This window comes from Eremomyces bilateralis (genome assembly GCF_010015585.1).
Source record: "Eremomyces bilateralis CBS 781.70 unplaced genomic scaffold P152scaffold_11, whole genome shotgun sequence".
Lineage (NCBI taxonomy): Eukaryota > Fungi > Ascomycota > Dothideomycetes > Eremomycetales > Eremomycetaceae > Eremomyces > Eremomyces bilateralis.
In genome coordinates this window covers 667,613-685,946 of record NW_022985077.1, presented here as the reverse complement: position 1 = coordinate 685,946, position 18,334 = coordinate 667,613, and the positions used below count along the sequence as shown (strand labels likewise).

General features: G+C 53.4%; 5 protein-coding genes across 5 annotated transcripts; 3 read left to right on the top strand and 2 right to left on the bottom strand.

Annotated features, from left to right (window-relative positions):
* Nucleotides 1–83: 83 nt before the first annotated feature.
* P152DRAFT_507847 (acid protease) lies at nt 84–2,838 on the bottom strand (the record flags this gene model as incomplete). The annotated part of the gene is made up of 3 exons (XM_033682555.1): nt 1,809–2,838; nt 342–1,759; nt 84–185 (listed from the first exon to the last, which is right to left on the bottom strand). Exons 1-3 carry the CDS (start codon nt 2,455–2,457, stop codon nt 84–86), a joined length of 2,169 nt encoding a protein of 722 aa, XP_033533747.1. The 5' UTR covers nt 2,458–2,838.
* A 1,785-nt stretch (nt 2,839–4,623) lies between these two features.
* P152DRAFT_46621 (uncharacterized protein) lies at nt 4,624–7,319 on the top strand. The gene is made up of 4 exons (XM_033680679.1): nt 4,624–4,919; nt 4,992–5,602; nt 5,653–6,032; nt 6,079–7,319. The coding sequence occupies exons 1-4, from the start codon at nt 4,808–4,810 to the stop codon at nt 6,983–6,985; spliced, it is 2,010 nt and encodes a 669-aa protein (XP_033533746.1). The 5' UTR covers nt 4,624–4,807; the 3' UTR covers nt 6,986–7,319.
* Nucleotides 7,320–9,851: 2,532 nt separating this feature from the next.
* On the bottom strand, nt 9,852–12,151 carry P152DRAFT_466895 (uncharacterized protein; the record flags this gene model as incomplete). Its single annotated transcript, XM_033680729.1, has 7 exons — nt 9,852–10,221; nt 10,273–10,453; nt 10,552–11,113; nt 11,175–11,255; nt 11,311–11,624; nt 11,677–11,960; nt 12,003–12,151. The coding sequence occupies 7 exons, from the start codon at nt 12,149–12,151 to the stop codon at nt 9,852–9,854; spliced, it is 1,941 nt and encodes a 646-aa protein (XP_033533745.1).
* A 42-nt stretch (nt 12,152–12,193) lies between these two features.
* On the top strand, nt 12,194–13,094 carry P152DRAFT_46587 (uncharacterized protein). The gene is made up of 2 exons (XM_033680661.1): nt 12,194–12,219; nt 12,270–13,094. Exon 2 carries the CDS (start codon nt 12,394–12,396, stop codon nt 12,820–12,822), a length of 429 nt encoding a protein of 142 aa, XP_033533744.1. The 5' UTR covers nt 12,194–12,219; nt 12,270–12,393; the 3' UTR covers nt 12,823–13,094.
* A 2,862-nt stretch (nt 13,095–15,956) lies between these two features.
* P152DRAFT_466894 (uncharacterized protein) lies at nt 15,957–17,314 on the top strand (the record flags this gene model as incomplete). Its single annotated transcript, XM_033680728.1, has 5 exons — nt 15,957–15,985; nt 16,246–16,692; nt 16,768–17,074; nt 17,111–17,125; nt 17,186–17,314. 5 exons carry the CDS (start codon nt 15,957–15,959, stop codon nt 17,312–17,314), a joined length of 927 nt encoding a protein of 308 aa, XP_033533743.1.
* Nucleotides 17,315–18,334: the final 1,020 nt, after the last annotated feature.

The following is an 18,334-nucleotide window of genomic DNA, read 5'->3' as shown; positions in this document are numbered from 1 at the left end:
CCAAACCCGCTTGATCCCTATCCAGTCATCCAGTCATCCATCCCAAAGAACGCCGCAAATCAACCCAACATCCAAGAAAGGGGTCATATCCAACCCCCCTCATCCCCTCCCGTCCGCGTCTCCCCACCTCCACTCCCCCTCCCCACCTCCCCATCTACCGGCTCCTCCCAACTAAACTTCCTCCGCTGCGGCGGCCTCGCCACCACCGTCCCCAACCCCAGCCCCCCCAACCCCATTGTCCCCTCCAACGGACTCAACAGACTCATCAGCTCCTCCCTCCCCTCCCCCTGCGTCCGACTCCCCTGCGTCCCCCCCGCCTGGCTACTATCCACCGGACTCACCGGCGACTGCCCTCCCGCATGCCCATGATTTCCCTCCGTCCCTCGCCGCGCCGGCATCACCTCCCCCGGCTCTACGGCCCTCAGCCGCCTCTCTCCCCGCCTACTCCTCCCACTCCTCCCACTCCGCCCGCTCCGCCCGCTCCCCACGCTCCGCTGCGTCGGGCTCGTCGGGCTCACGTCCCCACTCGTTGGGCTCCGCAGCGTCGCGGTGTCGCCCTCCGCGCTCGCGGGGTTCGGATCCACGCCGTTATACACTCGCTCGCGCGCCATCATCGCTTCTTTCTCCGACAGCCCGCGTCCGTCGGCCTCGTTGAGCGTGGGCAGGTCGCCGGGCATCTCGTAGATGGCGCGCTCCTTACCGTCCGCTTCGACGAGCACCATGCCGGCGTCCGAGCCGATGAGCGTGCCGGCGCCGGACATGGTGCCGTCGGAGATGGGGGTGTGCGGGTCGGAGCCGTGGGGACGGGGGGATTGCAGGTCGGACGGGGCGTAGAAGTCAGCGCGGGATTTTTCGGCGCGCCGGGTGGCGGAGGCGGAGGTGGCGTCGAGTTCGGCTTTGGGGATGACGAGGTCGGTGGTGGCGGGGGGGTCGTCGTTGTCGGTGGAGGTGGTGGAGAGTTTGGTGGGGGTGGCGCTGGGGGCGCGCGGGAGGGGGTGCTTGGATGCGCGCTGGCGGCGGCGGTAGAAGAGGAAGGCGAAGATTAGGAGGCCGACTAACGCGGTGATGCCGATGGCGATGCCGGCGATGGTGCCGCCGGTGAGGGAAGAGGATTTAGATGGGGAGGGGTGCTCGAATCCGTCGGGAAAGATCGGGACGAGGTGAGCGGGACTGCCGTCGGTCCAGTTGACTGCGGAGACGCTGAAGTTCATGCGCTCATGATCAACAATGAGATATGATTCTTGAAGGAATGTACGGCCCAACGTGTACTGTGTTTCGTTCTGTGCGCGGCGTAGCGGGAAGTAGTAACTCTGGCTCGTCATGCCCCGGTATGGTGATTTGGCCGTTTTGTCAAAAGCGGCGTATGGGAACACAATATCGACGGCGGGGCCGCCCGATTTGCCTCCGGCAACTGTGAAGGTGATGTTTGCGTTTTGAGCGAGGAGTTTATCGCGGAGTTCGGACGGGACGAGGTAGAGGTCGGTGGCATTGTCGTAGGTGAGGCCGAATGCCGATTCAAACATGCGGCAGGCGGAGAGGGGCAGCCAGATTTGCGACACGGTGCTGTCGATGAGGGAGTAGATCGGGGTCGGGAGGAGGGAGAGCCGGGGGTTGGTGCTATCAGTCATGGAGATGGCCTGAATCGCGACGACGAGTTCGCGCTCGTTGTCAGGGGCGAAGGGGATGGAGAGGGGGTTGGCGATGAAGCGGGAGGTGTCGTAGCCACCGAGGGTGAGGCTTGAGAGGACACTGCGGAACCCTACATGCGGTCAGCGGGACCCGTGAATAGAGGTTTAGTCCGCACTTACGGTATTGTGCTCCACCTGTGTAGCCATAGGACAAGCTTGGAATGACGCCCTGATCTTTCAACGTGCTCATATAACTCGCACTTCGATCATCATACGCCGAAAAGTTGGTCGGCTTCGGATGTAGTCCAAAATGTCCCATATAAAAGTCCTCTCCTGCGAACACGCCCACCGTCTGGTTCGTCATCGCCGGTCCCCCCTCCCCATCAACCCCCAGCGCCACCGTATCATACCCGTACATGGCTCCTCCATTGTACCCCAAATTCTGTTCGATCCACAGAGAATATTGTCCGATTTCGTCCCATGTGCTTGATTTACTGTAATTGAACACCTGTCCCCGCCAGTCCCCGCATTCCGGGAAAATGTCCCATAAACACCCTTCCTGTGCTACCACCCAGGTTTGTTGGCTGGCGGTCGAGATCATGACGCGAACATATTGAGAGGGCGATCCAACGCGCAGCCAGTAGGAGTTCCATGGCCCATCATTCCCATCCCAATTTTGGGCGGGAGTGAACGAGTACGGGGCGGGAATAACGGTCGAGTTTCTTCTTTCCAGCGATGAAGCGAGCGACAGCGGGAGGAGGGACTGGAGGACGACTGCGATGAGCAGTGATGAGGGGACGCGGAACGCTAATCGGTAGAACCACCGCATTTTGGTCGCACCTGCGGTTGATTCTGGTTTTTGATGCAGCAAAGATCCATCCGTTGGAGGGATTAGTGACGGGGTAGCCACAATTGATCTCTAGAGATCGGAGGAGTTGGCGACATGATCTTTCGCAGCGTGACTCGGATGGCAGTCCGGATGGACGTCGAGCCTTCAGATGGGCTAAGATGTCTCGGGTGGATGCGATAGGGAAAAGATGGAGAAAGAGAGAGGATACGATGGATAGTAAGAACTTGCCGGAGCTGGGATGGGGATGGGAATGGGGGTGGAGGATGGGGTGGGAATATGAGTCGGGAATATGCGAAGGGGACGGGCGGCCTGTTGAGCGCTGACTGCTGTCTGTTGGAGACACTAAGAGTCGTTTACGGACTGGATTTGTTGCCACCTCCACCCTCAATGCAGTAATAATATGCACTCTACCAGCCCCGAATACTCCCCCCCCCATCTCGCACTGCCCAGTCCATCTTCTCTTATTATTTGCCCAATGGTTGTATCGCTTCTGTGGTATGACGAACAATGTGACTATTTTCAGAACATTCGCGTATCGATCTTGCACCGTTCCTCCTTGGTGCTACTAATAATATGCAATCATCGCTTCCATTGACATTTCCATGAGTCCTCCACTTGTCTGCTCTCAAGTCCAACAAAAGGGATGATCGGGCACACTTATCTTTCATATCAAATACATTCATTAACATATCACAATAAGCCCCCTGGGATCAGCTGGGGTGGAGTATCAGGGACTGGCGAATCCATCTCCACACCCATTTATGCATCCTACCCCTCGTCGTAGTTCGGACCCTGGGGAGTGGGGAGACAAATCTTTCGCGTGTACGGAGTGCTGGACCATGAGGGACGGGAAGATCTGCTGATTGCGGAAAAACTCGTGTCGATATCAGGATCCGGAAAATCCTCCGATGGCTACTGTCTACAGAAAAATATGAGGGGGTTGGCATTGACGTCGCAGGCACAGTGGCATTATTAAGGCACTGTGGCACTGACGCTTCAGTTAATGCATTCTCCTTCTGGACTATTCCTACCTCGACCATCGCAATCGCATCTTTTGCGAGCGGCGATCTCTCAGGAGTACACAGCTTGACACAGAAAAGCCCTCTTTCCACCGCCGTCCTTCATCTTGGTCGAACCCAGTTTCGATACTTTGACAGGCAGGGCTGTCCATGCTTCATAACAGTATAACACTGCCATGGTGTGCACTGTGCACCGAGTTCGAGATACCTTCACTTTATCCCTTTATCTTGCCTCTACATTCAGCACATGTTTCTCTCTTTGGCCTGGCGGCTGACCGGTAAACACTACGACATCAGGCCTCCATTGGGTAGAAGCTGGAAGTCATCTTTTCAAATCCCCTTGGCTTTACAACTTTCCATGAACTTGGCATCGGTCAAGGTTGGTATGTGGGCTCTTTGTAGGATCTCAATCCTTCTATCGGGGAGTTTTCGAAATTGGCCTGGCGTCATCCTCCGTCTTTCATATTCCAGCACCGGGGAAGGTATACTTATGAGGCAGCTGAGTTATTGCATCCTCATTCACGCAATTTAGGTCATGGTCAGTTCTCGTACACGCTGCGACATTCATCTGTCACCACTCAACCCGAGCAATCAAGTACCTGTACAATCTGACATCGATTCATACCCTGGCGAATCCTGCTTGTCCTGTTCTTTACTCGCTTCATCTACATCTCCCTTGGCACCATGACGAGCTGGCAGATGCGTGCAAGGGTGGCCACACTTTTGAGTGCCTGGTCAACACCCGAGGCCGGCGATGCTGCACCTTGACTGGTCCGATCCAGTATCCGTAAATTCCCCTGCATCGCGAGAAACCTCATGCTGCGGTCGCGCTACATCCCCCAGATCGACGTTAGGAGTGCAGATATTCTCCGACGCATCTATCTGTGCTTTTTCATGGACATACGGTGCCTGATAGATCATTCCGGAAATGATAGTCCTCATACAGGTACGGTTTCAGCGGTTTGGCGTCTTCGAATCGCAGTTGATGGACATGGCGCGTTGTACCTACCCCTCTCATACCCCGGACGCACTCAATATCAATTTCATCTATTCCCACCGTCTCGTCTTGATGACCTGCGCACTTTGGTGGCTGGCTTCCATATTGTCTGCACATTTGTTTCCTTGACCCAAGACTTTCGCTTCATATTCTTCCCTCCTTTTGGGGCTCGATTCAATTCCGTCTTTTATAATGGCGTGCGCTTGCTTGCCTGTCACCTGCCATCCTGCTCCGGTAGCATGTAGTCGCCTGCGCCAATGTCCTCACGATATTCGCTGCTGCTTCATTCTCAGATGAGCAGTAACACGGCGCTATGTTGCTCAACGGGCTCATTGTCGTGTTTTATGTGCTATCCCTAGCGGTCCCCGGTACTACAGCTAATGACAGAGTTATTCGACGGAACGGAAGAAGACAAGAGAGCGTCGGTATGTCCTTTTATCCGGGCATATTTTGAAGGTTGAACTTCACATCGGAAGGCCGCTTGCTAATGCGATTAGTTAACTCAAACATCTCTACCACCCGCAAACCGGAGCCTGAACGGACTAAACCACTCCCTACTACTCCTGATGTCGAACTCCCTTCTATATCGATCATCTCTACCATTCGCACGCCAGATCCTCAACCATCTAAATCACTCCCTATTGCCCCCGCTGTTGAACCTTCCGTGGCCGACCTTCCTCCCCTTTCATTCTCGAACCCCGGCCTTCTCCTAACCACAAAGCCTACGGTACCGAACCAAAGCCGCATCCCCCCTCAGCCGTCTGGCTCTCTCTTGACCACCGACGCTTCGCATACACCATTGCCACTGCCTACGGGATCGCTTCGTACTGGGTCTCAACGCGTTATCTCTAGTGGCGTCAAGACAAGCAGTATCCACCGCAAGAAGCCACCGACACATAAGCTTCCCTTCGCTGCTCCCGGACTCCCACCGAACAGTTCGTACTCCATCGTCTATGGCACGGGATACACGGATCATCTACCCAGCTCATCTCGCAACCGGACGATCGGTACAAATGCAACAATTACCAGAGGCGCCAATAGCACGTTCGGCACGTTCCCCACGCCTTCCTGTGGCGGTTGCAGAGTCAATGTCGAAAGTGCTAGCGTGGTATGACCGTGTCATTATTTTCACTTTGATATTTCACTAACCAAATCCAGTTTTGGTGGTTCTATGACAACTACTATCATGCCTCGCTATACGTCAGTTCAACCTTCTTGCCGAACGGTTCCATCGCTGCAATGATCACTCCGATGAAGAATGTCAAACCTTTTAATATCACAGCCGAGGCACAGAGCGCAAAGCTTCGAGTGTTCCAGATTACGGATGTCTTCGTACCAAACAAAACCTATATCGACTGGGACTTGGTCACTCCTACAAATGCAGCCCCGTCAACCACCCTCGTTTCTCTTGCAGGATACAACCCCATCCCCGAAGTTACAACCATGGCCTACAGTAACTTTACCGAACAAGTCCTCATTTCGCAACCCATTGCCAAAATCCCAATTACAGCCCGCAATGGAGATCCCGTCACCTTCATGTACGTCCTGCATTATTACCCGCGTTCGCTTGCTGATATGGTCTAGCACCGAGCCCCAGAACATAGTCTTTTTCTCCGAATATGAAATTGTTCACAGCTCCCTTTACAAATCCCGCTACCTAACGACGTGCTTGGAAACCACCACCACGGTCCCCTTCCAGACGCCGATCGTCTTCGACTACGATGGGCCAGACCTCTTGGGCATCCCCTTCGCCCTAGGGCAGGTCTCAAACACCTGGATGACGCGTCCGGAGTTCGGGCCGTGCACGGCGGGATACTGGTTCGCGGTTCCGACCGTGATTATGGTGGTGAGGGTTGAAATTTTCATGATGGATTATACGGGACGGTTCGGGATGCATACGGAGGAGACGGTGACGAGCTTGGATAAACCGACAGATATCAAGCCGGATTTTCCAAATTTGCCGACGGTAAGTGGTTTTGGGTTCAATTTGAATACATCCATGCGTCCGATTGCGGGCGTCGAGGCGACCAGTGCAAATGTTGTGGGAGATGCCAGAGATTTAGGGGAGCAACAAGAGGAGGACCCTGCGGCCACCACGGCCACACATGAAGATACGAAAACCGTTACGGATACGCCACCTTTGCCCACCGGCAATGGCGCCGAGCTAACAGCGCCCTCTCCGCCCACCGTACCATCTAGAAACGCCACTGGAAACTCTACCGACGACGCCTTCGCTGCCTTCGGCGCCCACACCGAACAGACCGTCACCGACCTAACCAACGAGGGCGAAGGCATGTTCACGCCGCTCGTCGCCCACTCAGAGCAGCCAGTCGAGACACTGGATGGACCTGGCCGCTCGGACGGGCGGATACACACCGAACAGACCCTACCAGACAGTCCAAGCCCGACATCCGTCCCGACAGACGGTCCAGTTCGTGAGCCCCATTTTGATTGCATGGATTGCCTCCCTGGTCGCGAAAGTTCCTGCTGATTTTACCGTCGACTTATCCCACGCGCTTGCTATGGAGAATGACCGGCTAACGTTTTATTTCTTTTCGGTGTAGATCCCCCCTCTTCCGGCTCATACGCCGGGTGATGGTCTTGGCAACATGATCAGCATCATCAACAACATTCCGGGCATTATCAACAATGGCGGATCGAATGGTGGTGGTGGTGGGCAGAATGGCGGATCCGGCGGCCAGGGATCCGGTGGGGGTTCCAATGGCGGAAGCGGAGGCGGAGGCGGAGGCGGAAGTGGCAGCGGAGGTGGGAGCGGATGGGGAGATGGAGGGAATTCTGGAGGAGGCGTCGCTGCCGGTGGATCGAACCAAGGTGGTGAGTTCTACCCCCTAGGTGGGTCGGGAGGTAATGGTGCCCCCCAAGGAGGAGGGGGTTTTGGAATCAATCTCCCTGGAGCGGGCGGAGGATCACAAGGAGGTGGTGCCGCTGGACCATTTATACCCTATTCAGGCTCGGCTGGAGAACAAGCTGGTGACGGTGGAGTACCGGGCGGGTTTGGTATGGCCATCATTCCTGGGGCCGATGGCGGATCTGGAGGAAATCCTGCCGAGGGATATATCGGCCCTGGTCCGGCGCCTGCTGGTGCCCATACTGTAGCGCCGCCCGTCCTCACCCTCGGCACGAACACCGTCGTTGGCAACGCCGCAACACAATACTACCTCACCGATTCCGAAGTCCTCACTCCCGGTGGCATTGCTGTCCTCTCGGGGACCACCTATAGCCTCGACCCCGGCGCGACCGCCCTTGTCACTCTTAACGGGCCCACGGGACCCATCACTCAATACATCTCCCCTCCGCAACCCCCAGCAGGTCCCATCCTAAACATCGGCGGCCAACTCTATGCCCCCGATCCCTCCGGTACCTACGTCATTGCCGGTACCACCATCCGCCCTGGCGGCTCCGGCATCATCGCCGGCACCACCATCTCCCTCTACCCCACCGGCGGCACCGTAATAGTCAACGGCGCGACCCTGACCCCCGCTCCCGCCGCCGCGAACCCCACCGCCGCCGCCATGGCCCCCCTCCTCACCATCTCCGGCACCGTCTACGCTCCTCAAATCGGCCCACTCCCCAACGCCCCTGGCCAGCTTGGCCTCTCTTACGTCATCGGCACCGCCACCCTCCGCCCCGGCTCACAAATCACCCTCCCGGGCGGCGCCGTCGTCTCGCTCGCCCCCGACGCCGGCGCGCTCGTGGTCAACGGCATCACCACTTTCCTTCCGAAGCCGACCGGCCCGGTTAGCGTGCCGGGTGGGCTCATCACCGCGCCGCCGGTGCTGACAATCGGCGGGAAGACGTACACGGCGAATGCCGGGACGACGTATACGATTGACGGGCAGGTGCTCACTCCTGGCGGCGTTATTACGCTCGGGGGCGGGACGGTCATCAGTCTCGCACCTGGAGCGACGGGGCTGGTGGTGGGGAGAACGACGAGTACGTTGTTCCCTGCCACCACTGGGCCTGGAGGGCCGCAGGAGACAAAGAAGGGCAGCGCCGCCTCCCTCGATCGAGATGGGAGGCGGACCGTGGGTTTGGCGCTGGGGTTTCTTGGGTTTTGGGTCGGTGTGGCAATGTTGTGAGATATATATATTGCTGCATAAAGTTTTGTTACGATAACGTAGATTTGGAAACTAGCCTAGATGCTATTGTACAAAGTGATGTTTATTCCATTCCTGCAGATATCATTTGCATAGCTCTCCCTGTGTCTCTTGTTGTTCAGGGTTGTGGTGACTGATGTGCGCCGTTGGAAGTTCGACATTAACTCACCGATAGCTAAATCGTCGGGCTACTCGAATGAACTTTGGTAGACAGAATGTGCAATCTGTTAACCGTGACTTCACTCTCTGTTCTATCCGACTTCTAGGAATGCTGGGACATGGATTTTGGTGCTGCAGAGTTGCATAACAGAAGAGGGTTGAAGAGTTGTGCTATAGAGGCACAAAGCCGAACTTGCAACCCAGACGAACCCAATCGCTACAGCCCGAAACCTGCAAATGCCGAACCAGCTCTCCTCTAACAACAAGCAGAACCACCCTCGTTTTCGAAATCGATAATAACGGCCCCAATGTGTCCAACCACTAAAGTAGGCCGCGTCGGAGACTAGGGCAAAATTTCCGGAGACTGATGTGAGATCAGGCTGGAAGCGTTCTAACCCTGTCCTAATGGGATGGTCTCTGATTATTTATGCCATAAGCAGATCCAGTATGAGGGCATGAAGGATGAGTGAAAGCAACTAAGAGCATCGCGATCGGTTTGAAATACAACTAGATATCTATTGTGGAATATCTTCTGGATGAAGATGGGCAGGAGACAGGAGACAGGCAGTAGCAGTAGCATGGATCGCAGTGGGTGAGTGTTGGTGAGCGTATAGAATCCGGACCGAATGGCGTATGGCCTTCGATATAAATACCCAACGCCGTTAATATTTTGCCTAGACTCTTGTAGAATCGAACGGGTACCACCGACAGAGCGCACCACAGAGAACACGAACAGACACCACCCAGCGACAGGCAACAGGCACACCGCACAACCACATCTCACGCGCGAGAGAAACCGTCTCCGATTCTGAAGCATCAGTGGCAACCAGGACATCTCCAGCAGGGTCAGAAGCCGGAGTCGAGGCCGGGGGGAAGGAAGACGGCGCGAACGACCGACGCAAGGGAAAAAGCGAGCGTATCGGGAGCAGGCCTAGCATCTGTGTTCGGTCTACTGTCACAGATTTGGCTAGGAATTCCGGCTCTTATGTTGGATTCTGTTCGTCTCTGGGTCCCCTTGGTTCCAGTTCGAGAGCCTCCACGTCTGGATGGGGTGGCGATTTAATATCTAGTTTCAGAAGCCTATGTTTGCATGCTGTTAAGTGACTCCCAGATATTGAAAATCGATACCTCATCCATCAGCGACTCAATGGTATCCTTGCCGATTGTTATTCCTGCCATGGGGTCATCTGCCGAGACATCCTGCAATGGAGAAGACTCAGACATAGCCAGCTCAGGGATAGTTGATTGGGTCACATAGCTTGGAAAATTGTGACGGATAGCTTCTAGGAAGATACCTCTGAAGACTGATGAGGAGGGGTGAGTGTGTTGCATCTGTTCCAAAGCCATCATGCATAGCTCTATTTTGTTGAGGCCCAGGCGTCGGGAAAGGGGGTCGGGAGATTTGCAGTTGAGGAGGTGGACGTGCATTACTGGGACTAACAGCGGTGGCCTGCATTGATTGTCAGATATGATATTATTCATAAGTGAGTTGCGTATTCACGTCATAGGACCCGAGAACCCCAGCAGCTTCTCGCGTACTAGGCTGTCGAGGACGGCATTGGTCTGTATCGCAGCCATGACGATTTGGCTTCGGACGTGAGTTTGCCATGTGTTCTGGCGAGATACGGGCAGCCCTTCCGGTGTCTTTGTAATGAAAGGACGGTAAAAGGTGATAATGAATGCTCTTTTGGCCCGTTAGAAGTAGTTATCAAAAAATATAGCGTCGACACTCACTAGTAATGAAGCTGCAAGTGATACAACTAAAAGGCTGCAAGTGGACTTTGTCCTGTATCCTGATTTTTCGGGAGTTGAAAGCGCAAAATGCTTTGCTCAAGGGTTTCGACCTGCTGGAAGGACGAACTGGTTCCAAAGGGTTGGTAGCTCAAAGTGAGAGTGTCTCCCAAAAGCTGAGTGAGTTGGATCATTGTCACCCAATATTCCGCCAGCTGCGGCAGGTCCTTCGGGATATATGCTGCCGATATTGATTCAGGCAATCCGGAAAAATCACTCAACATATCATCTGCAGATGGCATCACGGTATTACAGTCATTCACGTTGATTCTCAATGGACGCCCCATTGTGAGACTTAGCCAACGGTCTCGAAAGAAGCAGATCCACCAAAGACGGCGCCAAAGACGCTGTTGTTGTCCAGAGATAGGTGAACTGGCGCAGACTGCAGCGGAGCAACGATGAAGACCTATTGCTTGGCAAAGACTGATGGCAATACCTAGCCAATGCCATGGTTGTATGTGCGTATCAGCTTCTGAGTGGTAAAATCCCAAGAGGAGTGTTGATTGAAGGAGGACCGTCTGGTCTGTTTCACCTCCATTATGGTGTAGGCACTGAGATCGAGCCATTAGCCAGGCCGAGTGTGAGTTATTAATTAAATGCTGGATCACTTACCTTTGCGCGAGAGTACATGGAGTCCTTCATCTCTTTCCTGGATGAAAAGCCTTCTGATTTCCAAGTATCAACCGAAACATGCTATACGCGCGTTAGCTAGATTGCGGATTCAAACGGGGGAGGAGTTAGGCTTCACATTCGCCGCTACAAAGAAAATGCTCCACAGTAGTATCAAATTGTATTGTTGGCCGTCTCCACTGGGATAAAGATGTGGCAGCGTAGCAGCGTCAATCAGTGGCATAATGAGATGCACATGATGAAAGTATGCCCGCAGAAGTTCATCGCAGGTTTCTTTTCGGGGCATATTGAAGACTCCCTTGTACTGCAGATATTCTTTATCCTCGGGAGATAGCGAGACCGATGTTTTGGAAGTGAGCAGGATATGCCTTGGTAAAGGCTGCTGCGAAGGCGAGAATATATCAAATACAACACCAAACCCAGGCGAATCGCCTATAATCTTGGGTCAGCTTCACATGAAAACACTCGCGCGGTGACTACAGACCAGTATAGAATGGCGCTTGGCCAGTTTTGTTGTTTCTCCCAAGGACTTTGGTGGCAATTTCGACTCCAGTCTGCTCTTCGTCTCGACGCTGAGAATAATCTGGGGGATTAGAGACACTTCTCATGCCAGCCAGCTCAGGGCGATCTACATTATGCGAAAGGGATGCATTTGGAAATGCATCAAGTGGAACCGAAGACCGGGGGATTGCCCCATTGGAATTTGTGTTAGCCGGGCTGCTAATAGTTGATGCAGTTTGACGTGTATGTCTCTCGCGTATTCTGTCTCTGTCAACAATGAGCATTTATCAGTCCGGAAGAAACCCTCACATTTGGGTTTTTGTCGGCTGAAGGTTACATTCTCTGCCATCTTGCGTACAGCCTATACACGGGATACCGGTCACTGTCATGCTACAGCGGATTTTGCGCTGCCGGCAATTTTGACAAGCAGCAGCCGATCGGTAGCGGCGTGTTGACATGACGAGTCTGGTAACTGCCAATCGTGTAGTGTGTCGGTTGCTGAGTCCAATATGGTCGGTGAGTAAACATCATGCAGAACCTAACCCTCTCCGCTTGTATGCTAATGAACGCTTGGACTATGCCATCCGTGGAACCGACAACAAAGGCGAAAAGCTACCTAAATCAAGCTTGATCTGGGCTCTCATAGTCGCAACCGGAGCCGGCTTTACAACCACCAGTTCCCTGCTTTCCTGGCTCATATATGGTCTTGTCACGTACCCGGGGGATGCAAGAGAAGCTACTCCAAGAACTGATCGATAACGACATTGATGAGAATACCGAAATCACAGCAGATGTCATCGACCGACTCAGTTTTCTCGATAAGTATATCAAGGAGACCCAGCGTCGCCACAACCCAAGTTTCCAACCGGGACGAACCGCCAAGGTTGACCTTGTGCTTCCGGGGGGTACAAGATCCCTAAGGACTCAATTGTTATCCCGGCGCTACACCACATCCACAACAGCCCTAATCTGTGGGATAATCCTCATCAGTTCAACCCTGACCGCTGGGACACCGAGGAGGTCAAGGGCAGACACAAGGCAGTGTATATCCCATTCGCTACGGGCCCGCGTATGTACATTGGGTTCAATTCTGCCCTACAGGAGATCAAGGTTTTCATTCCGAAGTTGATCTATCGGTATAAATTTACTCGGGAGGTCGATGGACCGATCGAGTATGATCCCATGTTCCAGTTGATTCGGCCTAACAACCTCTATGTTCGGGCGGAGAAGAGGGTGAAGTGGCCACCGAAACGGAAACCTTGGGAACGGACAATGCTTGAGAGCATTGCAACATACACGATAGATGTGTAAGTAGCAGACGCGTAGTCATTTCAAGGACAAGTGAGAACTTAGGACTTAGGTAGCAGTACTTGTTCCGAGAGAAGAGATGTAACTATAAGATTTTGTTCATAAGAATGAGAGAGATTCATACGCCCACGTGTGGAAGTGTGGAACTACCTAGGCTGACTAATTACATGCGTTGGTGCCTTGTGGCCTTGTGCCCCCATTTTCCTATCTTCCTTCTTTAACTTTTATAACTAGTTATCTGCTTCTAAGTTAACATAGGAAATTATTATAGTTAACTATAGTAGGGGGATAAGATAGTCAGTTTGCTGGACGTCTCTGTTCCTCTAGGTTCTGCTCTAGAGTGACGCTGCTCTTACTCGGGCATAGCGTCGGATCGGAGGATTGAGACCATAGAGTAGTAGAAGCCATAATAATGGCGATCGATGGTGAGAGCATTGTCGGTGAAGGGGCTGTCAGGCTGTTCGATCCTGCCGCGGTAATTGCGGCGTATGATCCCGTTCGCGCGCTTCCTAAGGGACTAGCTATACTGGGTCGGCTAGCCACCGTTTGTTCAACTCTCTCTAGGGTTTGTCTCATAGTCTCGATCGACTTCTCCATATCCTGGAATTTGTTCTTAGTCTCCTCAAGTTTGTTCGTGGCGCTCTCGAATTTGTTGGTCATACATTTTTGTTCGCTCTTCAGGCTTTCGTTCTCAGTTTTCAGTTCCAATGTCTGTGCTTTGATTCCTTGTTCTAGAGTCTAGACACTTCTAGTGCGGCGATGCCGTCTCGGAACATCTTGGTAATCGCGTCACTCGAGCCGTGGTCCTTCTTTTGGCTAGTCGCCATCTCTTGCTGCAGTCGTTTGTTTAGTTCCTGGGCTCTGGCCTTTGCCATCCCTTGGGCTATCATTCCTGCTCTTGTTGTGACTCCTAGTGGCATGGGGGTCGATTGTTGGAAAAGAGGATGACTGGAAGTGATAAGGAAGAGAACACAGGAAAATGTGTTAACGTAACAATTCCTACCATAAAAGGAATCATATGTCTTCTACATCTCAGAATTAGTCAATACAAGTCTTTTCATCTAATTTCTTCATCGATCCTGTGCTTGGTGGTTCTGGGGTTGTCGGTGTTACTGTGCCCCTTCTTCCTGGAGGCGCCCTCGGGAAAGGGGGCGGGGAATTCCTGGTGATCCTTTCTATTGCACAGATTCCTGTGTTGTATACGGTAGTGTAGGGTTTCGGTGAGACGATGGCCACTAGCTGTGTAGGTTCCTGATGCTCGACTATTGCTGGTGTGTGCACTCTTGACGCGTCGCGACGCGTTTGTTCGGTTGCTGATCTCCTTATCTTCCTGTGCGTATTATGATGCAGAATTTCTAGTGCTTGCTATTACGGACTATAATAACTAGTCACGCAGGAAAAAGGGGTCGGTATAGACTAGGTTCGCGCCGTATACTCTATATACCGAGCTGGATATGCGCGAGCCCTTCTCGGGCCAGTAAACTCGATATTACGGGATCTCAGTCCTTTGCCTATTATGTGCCAAGACCCGACAGGGCAATCGGCGGGAAATAGGGGGTGGTCCTCCAATTCTATAGCCAGCGCAACGGTGCCGCTGCCGTTGCCTTGTGGTGTTGCTTCCAGACGGATAATTGATGGAGGTGTTGACAATTTGCCATGATCGACGTGATGGGATGGCGCATGGTGATTCCACCGCAGCATTCCACCTCAGCCCTATGGGAAGTCCCTGTTGTATGGGCGTCAGCCTCTTCCGTCACTAATACCGTTTCTGGTGTTACCCTGCGCATTTCCAATGAGATAGATCCTTGGCAGTTTATGGCCAGTTGCAGTCTTGCAGATCAGAACCCGGCGGAATGGCTTTAGCTCCGTGATGGTTTACTCTAATAATAAACAAACCCTGGAAACGCACTTGGTCAAGTACGATTCGTTGACTGCAGGGAGTACTGAGGTTCTGGTGGCACTAACTAGGGTTGTACTACAGTATGATAATTACGAGGTTTAGAATCCTTCCATTGCAGAGATCCAGAGGCCGAGCTTGACGGCGATCTCAAGGCTCAGGATCTTGAGAATGAATGGTACCTCTTCCAACGACTACAGTATGGATACGTTGTAAGCAGTACATAATCAGATGATCAACATAGTTTAGTACTTGGACAGTTGACACGTAAGGTTCCGCCATGCTACACCGTTCTCTGTTTCTTGAATTAGATGCAAGCTGGTCTGGTCTTTTGCGTGCCCTGCCCGCTTTAGTCTATCCTCAAATCTCAACCGCTCAGTAGCTCCGTAAGGTAGCTCTCACGTAGTCCGGATGTCCACCGCCGGTAAAATGGTGAGAACACGAGGTACCGGCCCAACAGGACACCTTGATTGTTTTGAGAGAAATCGATGCAGGTCCTTTATTGCCTATAGGAACACGCTCATTCGCCAATGCGCTCCATTTTACCTGATCAGGAACGGCTAAGTTGGTGATCGACAGTGCATCCGGATGGATCAACCGAACGTCGTCATTCTGCCCGGTTTTCCGAGTTTACCCTTCGAGGCTTCGACTCCCACTCCGGCTGCACTGAGCGCAAAAGTGGTGCTTTGTCGAGCTCCTTCGCGAAGCGTTCGGTCCTTTTGGTCAGGAAGGCCCAAGATATGGAGATCCATAGAGGTGAGCACATTAATTAGGAACCGCAATATCTCGGAAAAACTGATAACATCGTCAAGGTTATGAAAGGGTAGCCTGCGACCTGCGGGCTACAAATTTCAATTCCCTAGAGGAACAGGTGTACCATGTGGCGTAGCTCTTAGCTAACTAGGTACTTCTCTACACAATTCCTGATTCCTCATCTCCCTGTTCTGTTGACTTCCCGTGGGCCCCGTTGTTGATGAGGATCAACGGATGTGATGATCTACAACTGAACTAGGACATGGCACAAAGGGGGTGGTCCGGGTGGTGATGGCATCGCCAACATGGCTGCCTCTGCTAGCACAGTGCAACCGTATGTCAACTCGTCACTTGCTCCTCACACCTTTCAGTGGTAGTGACGTTATTCAGCATGACGGGTGGTCAGCACGACCTCATTAGCTGGGACCCCCGAGGGACCGGCGAAACCCTCTTCTTTGACTGCTACGCCAACGACACCGACAGCGAGCTTTCGTTGGTGACGCTCACCGACGACATCGGTGGATCGGGTCAGGCATTCAGCCGCGCCTGGGCGGAGGGTGCCGTTCGTGGGAACACATGTAAGGAAACCCGTAGCGACTGGGGCGACTACATTGGCACCTCGTTCACCATCCGCGAAATGTTTTCGATCCTGGATAACCTGGGAGAAGGGGATAAGTTGAACTACTGGGACGTGTCATATGGTATGCTCTTGGGTAATACGGCGGTGAATATGTTCCCGGACCGTGTGAATCGCGTGATATTGGACGGCGTCCTCAACCCCCTCGAATACTACTACACGCTCAAGGAATCACAGCAGTACGCAGCCACGGACAAGGTATGGCGCGAGTTCCTTCGCGCGTGCATGAAGCATCCCGACACCTGCGCGCTCGCGCCTCTCGCCAAATCTCCTGAAGGCCTGGAGAAGAAGCTCAACGATATGCTCTCGAACCTCGCAGTGAACCCCCTTCCCGCGGGGCGCAACATCATCACCTACGCCTTCGTCAAGGCCAACATCATCAGCTCCCTCTACTACCCTACAAAGTACCCCGCGCTCGCCATCATCCTTGCCGGGATCTACGCCAACGACTAGAAGTCCCTCATCGCCGCGAACTACAGATCACGCACCGGCCTCTCCAACGTCAACGGCGGCAGCATCCGGCGCCAGTCCATGATAGGCATCCGCTGTGGTGACAAGATTGTGCGCACCGACGACGTCGAACAGGGGCACCAGGCGCCGCAGCGCTCACTAGAGGTTTCGAAGGCATTCGGCGATGTCCCGACCACCAACATCGCGGCGTGCGCGCAGTGGCCGTTTACGGCGAAAGAGCGGTACGATGGCAACTTCACGGCCAAGACAAGCCAACCAGTTTTGATCATCGGGAATACTTGGGATCCGGTCACGCCGTTGGTGTCAGCGAAGAATGTGAGCGCCGGATTGGAGGGCAGTGTGTTGCTATAGTATAACGGATATGGCGTAAGTTCTACTCTTTGGTTTGACCTGCCTAGATGACCCTGATTCTAATAACATTTCCAGCACTTGTCCCTTTCGCAGCCACCAACCTGCACATCGCAGCATATCGCGAGATACTTCGTCAACGGTACGCTTCCGGAGCATGGCACCAAGTGTGAGCCAGACAGGGGCCTTTTCGTGCCAAAACAGTGATGGTGGACCTGATGAGCGTGTCACAGTGCTATTTTGGAGAACCATGGAGATGGATCACTATAGTGAAACAGCTTGTATTCTATGGTCGGAAACCGTATGGCTTCCATCGCTAGGTCAACCTCTTTTTCTTGTAGAGACGGCGGAGCGGGTGTCGAGGGCGGATTGGTTTGTAGGACATGGTACGCGCTGTTGCTTTGCAAGCCGGGGGGAGGTCTTTCTAGCAATTAGCGGATGTGGCGCCCAGGTGCGTCTGATTTTGGCTCGATCCAGTCACCCCGGTGCCCATCTCGGCGATCGTGTTCTGTGTCTACTATGTGCACGTTCTAAGGGATTTCAGTCTCGATATTGGAATCGTCTGATTCTGAAGATCATGCGTGCGAACGCGAGAGAGTATGATTGTTGGCCGCCTGCCTGTACAGAAAGTGATAAGGAGCGGCGGGAGCTTAATACCGCTGCCACCAGCCCCCTCTTCTTCCCTTCTTCTTTCCTCCTGCTTCCCCAAGTCAGCCTAACCGCCGTTCCTAGTTGATTTATGCGAGATTATGGCGAAGCTTGGATCCGATGGTGCAATTTGAAGGCACAATATGTATGAAGGTGCCGTCTCGTCCATGAAGCGAACCCAACTCCCACGTTCTGACGCGACTACAGCAGTCTTCCGGGACACAATCGTACGATTTTTCTGTCACCGAGAACTCGGAGAGCTCAATTAAGCATGAAATTGCAGTTCTGCGTTCATGAACTGGAAAAAGGTGGGGGGCGCGCGGGGCGCTGTGCTGATACGTCCCGTCTCCGATTCCAGATGGGACAGCCATACTGCATGCGTTAGCTCTAGTCATCGACGGATCGTCCTCAAAGGATCGCATATGTTAGGGCGATGCGATCGCCTTGGTTGTAGGAGTGTGATCGAACCGCTTCTGGTCCAGATGGACAATCGGCTTAAATAATTCTCCAGAAGAGCCTGGAGGATCCTTACATGTTGTGCGAAGTTTCCATATTCACCCAACAGAGGCAAACAGCAGA

Bases quoted from the DNA above. Each gene is read 5' to 3' on its own strand.
- P152DRAFT_46587 (XM_033680661.1), top strand. From the start codon at position 12,394: ATGGTCTTGTCACGTACCCGGGGGATGCAAGAGAAGCTACTCCAAGAA.
- P152DRAFT_46621 (XM_033680679.1), top strand. From the start codon at position 4,808: ATGTTGCTCAACGGGCTCATTGTCGTGTTTTATGTGCTATCCCTAGCG. The intron at 4,920-4,991 runs GTATGTCCTTTT...TAATGCGATTAG, and splicing joins AAGAAGACAAGAGAGCGTCG to TTAACTCAAACATCTCTACC. The intron at 5,603-5,652 runs GTATGACCGTGT...AACCAAATCCAG, and splicing joins ATGTCGAAAGTGCTAGCGTG to TTTTGGTGGTTCTATGACAA.